The 1,790-nt window shown below is 39.3% G+C and overlaps 1 protein-coding gene across 1 annotated transcript in view; it reads right to left on the reverse strand.

Annotated features, from left to right (window-relative positions):
• Positions 1–1,047, reverse strand: part of LOC118342085 (serine/threonine-protein kinase NLK-like) — a gene marked incomplete at both ends in the record, with an annotated part of 5,746 nt that extends 4,699 nt beyond the window's left edge. Inside the window, 2 exon segments of the mRNA XM_035680517.1 lie at positions 431–486; positions 918–1,047. Of these exon segments, the coding sequence (XP_035536410.1) occupies positions 431–486; positions 918–1,001 (140 nt within the window).
• Positions 1,048–1,790: the final 743 nt, after the last annotated feature.

Raw genomic sequence — 1,790 nt, forward strand, 5'->3', positions numbered from 1 at the left:
TAGACCGAACTCCTTTTAACATTTACAGAGACCCAACAGTATAGTGTTCTTTGTATTGTTAATGCATCTCAGCTGCTAACATACTCCAGTTTAATTAGACACTGCATTAAACAAGACATCTAATAGTGGCTCGTATACAACTTGGAGTCCATTTGTTTTTCAAACTACTATTTCCAACATCAAGAATTAATTTTCACACTCAACTGGAAACTGCTTTTGAAATAGACATTTTGTGTGTTGTTACTGTTTTTAGTACTCCAACAAGTACTAAAAACAGCTAAAGGCTAAAGCTGTAACCGATAAAGGTCCAGCTGAAAGAGATCTTTGATCAAGGCACTACTGAACCGTTCCATTGCTGGTCACAGGTTTAGAACATGTCAATAAAGCAATCCCTGGATCCATGTTTGAATTAATCAAATGTAAAGGATACATTTCCTCGAAGTAGTCGATGTGTGGAGGTTGTAGTATGTCCAGAGCAGAGAGCACCTGAGGAGAGAGTTAAAGCCAAGGTATATATTTTTTTAAGATTTCCAGGTTATTACAATGTATCTGTATCTGGATGTGTTTTCAGGGTAATTACATTTGATCATCACAACTTTGTGTAAATAAGTGTTGATTCTGACCATATCTGGATCTCATCTCAATATGCAAATCAGGTAGGCCGGGCTGGAACACTGCTAACTGGGCTAACATTACTAACTCTATAAGAATGTAATCTGTGTCAGTGGAAAACCTGTTACACTTCTTGGTCTACTTATTTTTCCCTCACCGAGGAAGGACTTTTCTGTAGCTTTTTGAAGGGCAGCGGTCATTCACAACTGGCTGAGGATCCATACATCCTAATACCAGGTGGACAGGGGGTCTAAGAGTGCACTTGTGTCTGCCGATGACAAATTTCAGCATCGCTGTGTACTTACATTTTCATGTTTGAAGAAACATAGCATCTTCAGCTCCCGAAATACCCTCTTGCAAGAAACAAGGTTTTGGAAGACATTGGGCATCTTTTTGAGGGCAACTCGCTTTCCATCTCTAGGGTCCGTCACTGACCTGGGCAAAGAGGACAAACACAGTGTTACTAAGGTTTAGTGGCTCTTATGAGGAGTTAGCACTTTGGTATTGTTAGGTAAATTGATAGAATTACTTTATATATATATATATATATATATATGAGTCTGGCGACAAAGGTGTCATATATTGCAAGATTTGAGAAAACTGTCATAATATAAAGAACACTCTCGGCTGGGTTGGCTGGGGCTCAGAGGCAGTGCGGGTCGTCCACTAATCGGAAGGTTGTGGTTCGATCCCCGGCTCCTCCACACCACGGTGGGTCGAATATCCTTGAGCATAGATACTTGAACCCAAATTTGCTCCAAGATGCTGAGCATCGGTGGGTGTGAATGTGGTATGAATGTGTTAGTTTCTGTTGATGGGCTTTGCCATCAGCTGGTGTGAATGTGTGTAAAAGGGGTGAATGGTAGCATGTAGTGAAATAACTAGAAAAATAAATCATAATAAAATAAATATAATAAATATATTAGTACAGGTCCATTTACATTTACTCCGCCATAATGCATTAAATCTGAGGGAAAAAAAAAAAAAATATTTGGTTGAAGAAAATGTGACAGCTGATTGACAGGAGGGGCCGCGAGAGAAAAAATACAACGATCTTTCTTTCTGTGTGTTTGTTGAGCACCTTTTTATGGAGAATAGTCAAGAATGCGTTTAAATTGCGGGAATGCCAGAAACCTTTGTAAGCGAACACAGCAGCAGGTGTTTAAATAAAGATCAAT

Source organism: Morone saxatilis, unplaced genomic scaffold, assembly GCF_004916995.1.
Source record: "Morone saxatilis isolate NCDOM2014 unplaced genomic scaffold, NCSU_SB_2.0 Contig8, whole genome shotgun sequence".
NCBI classification, from domain to species: Eukaryota; Metazoa; Chordata; class Actinopteri; family Moronidae; genus Morone; species Morone saxatilis.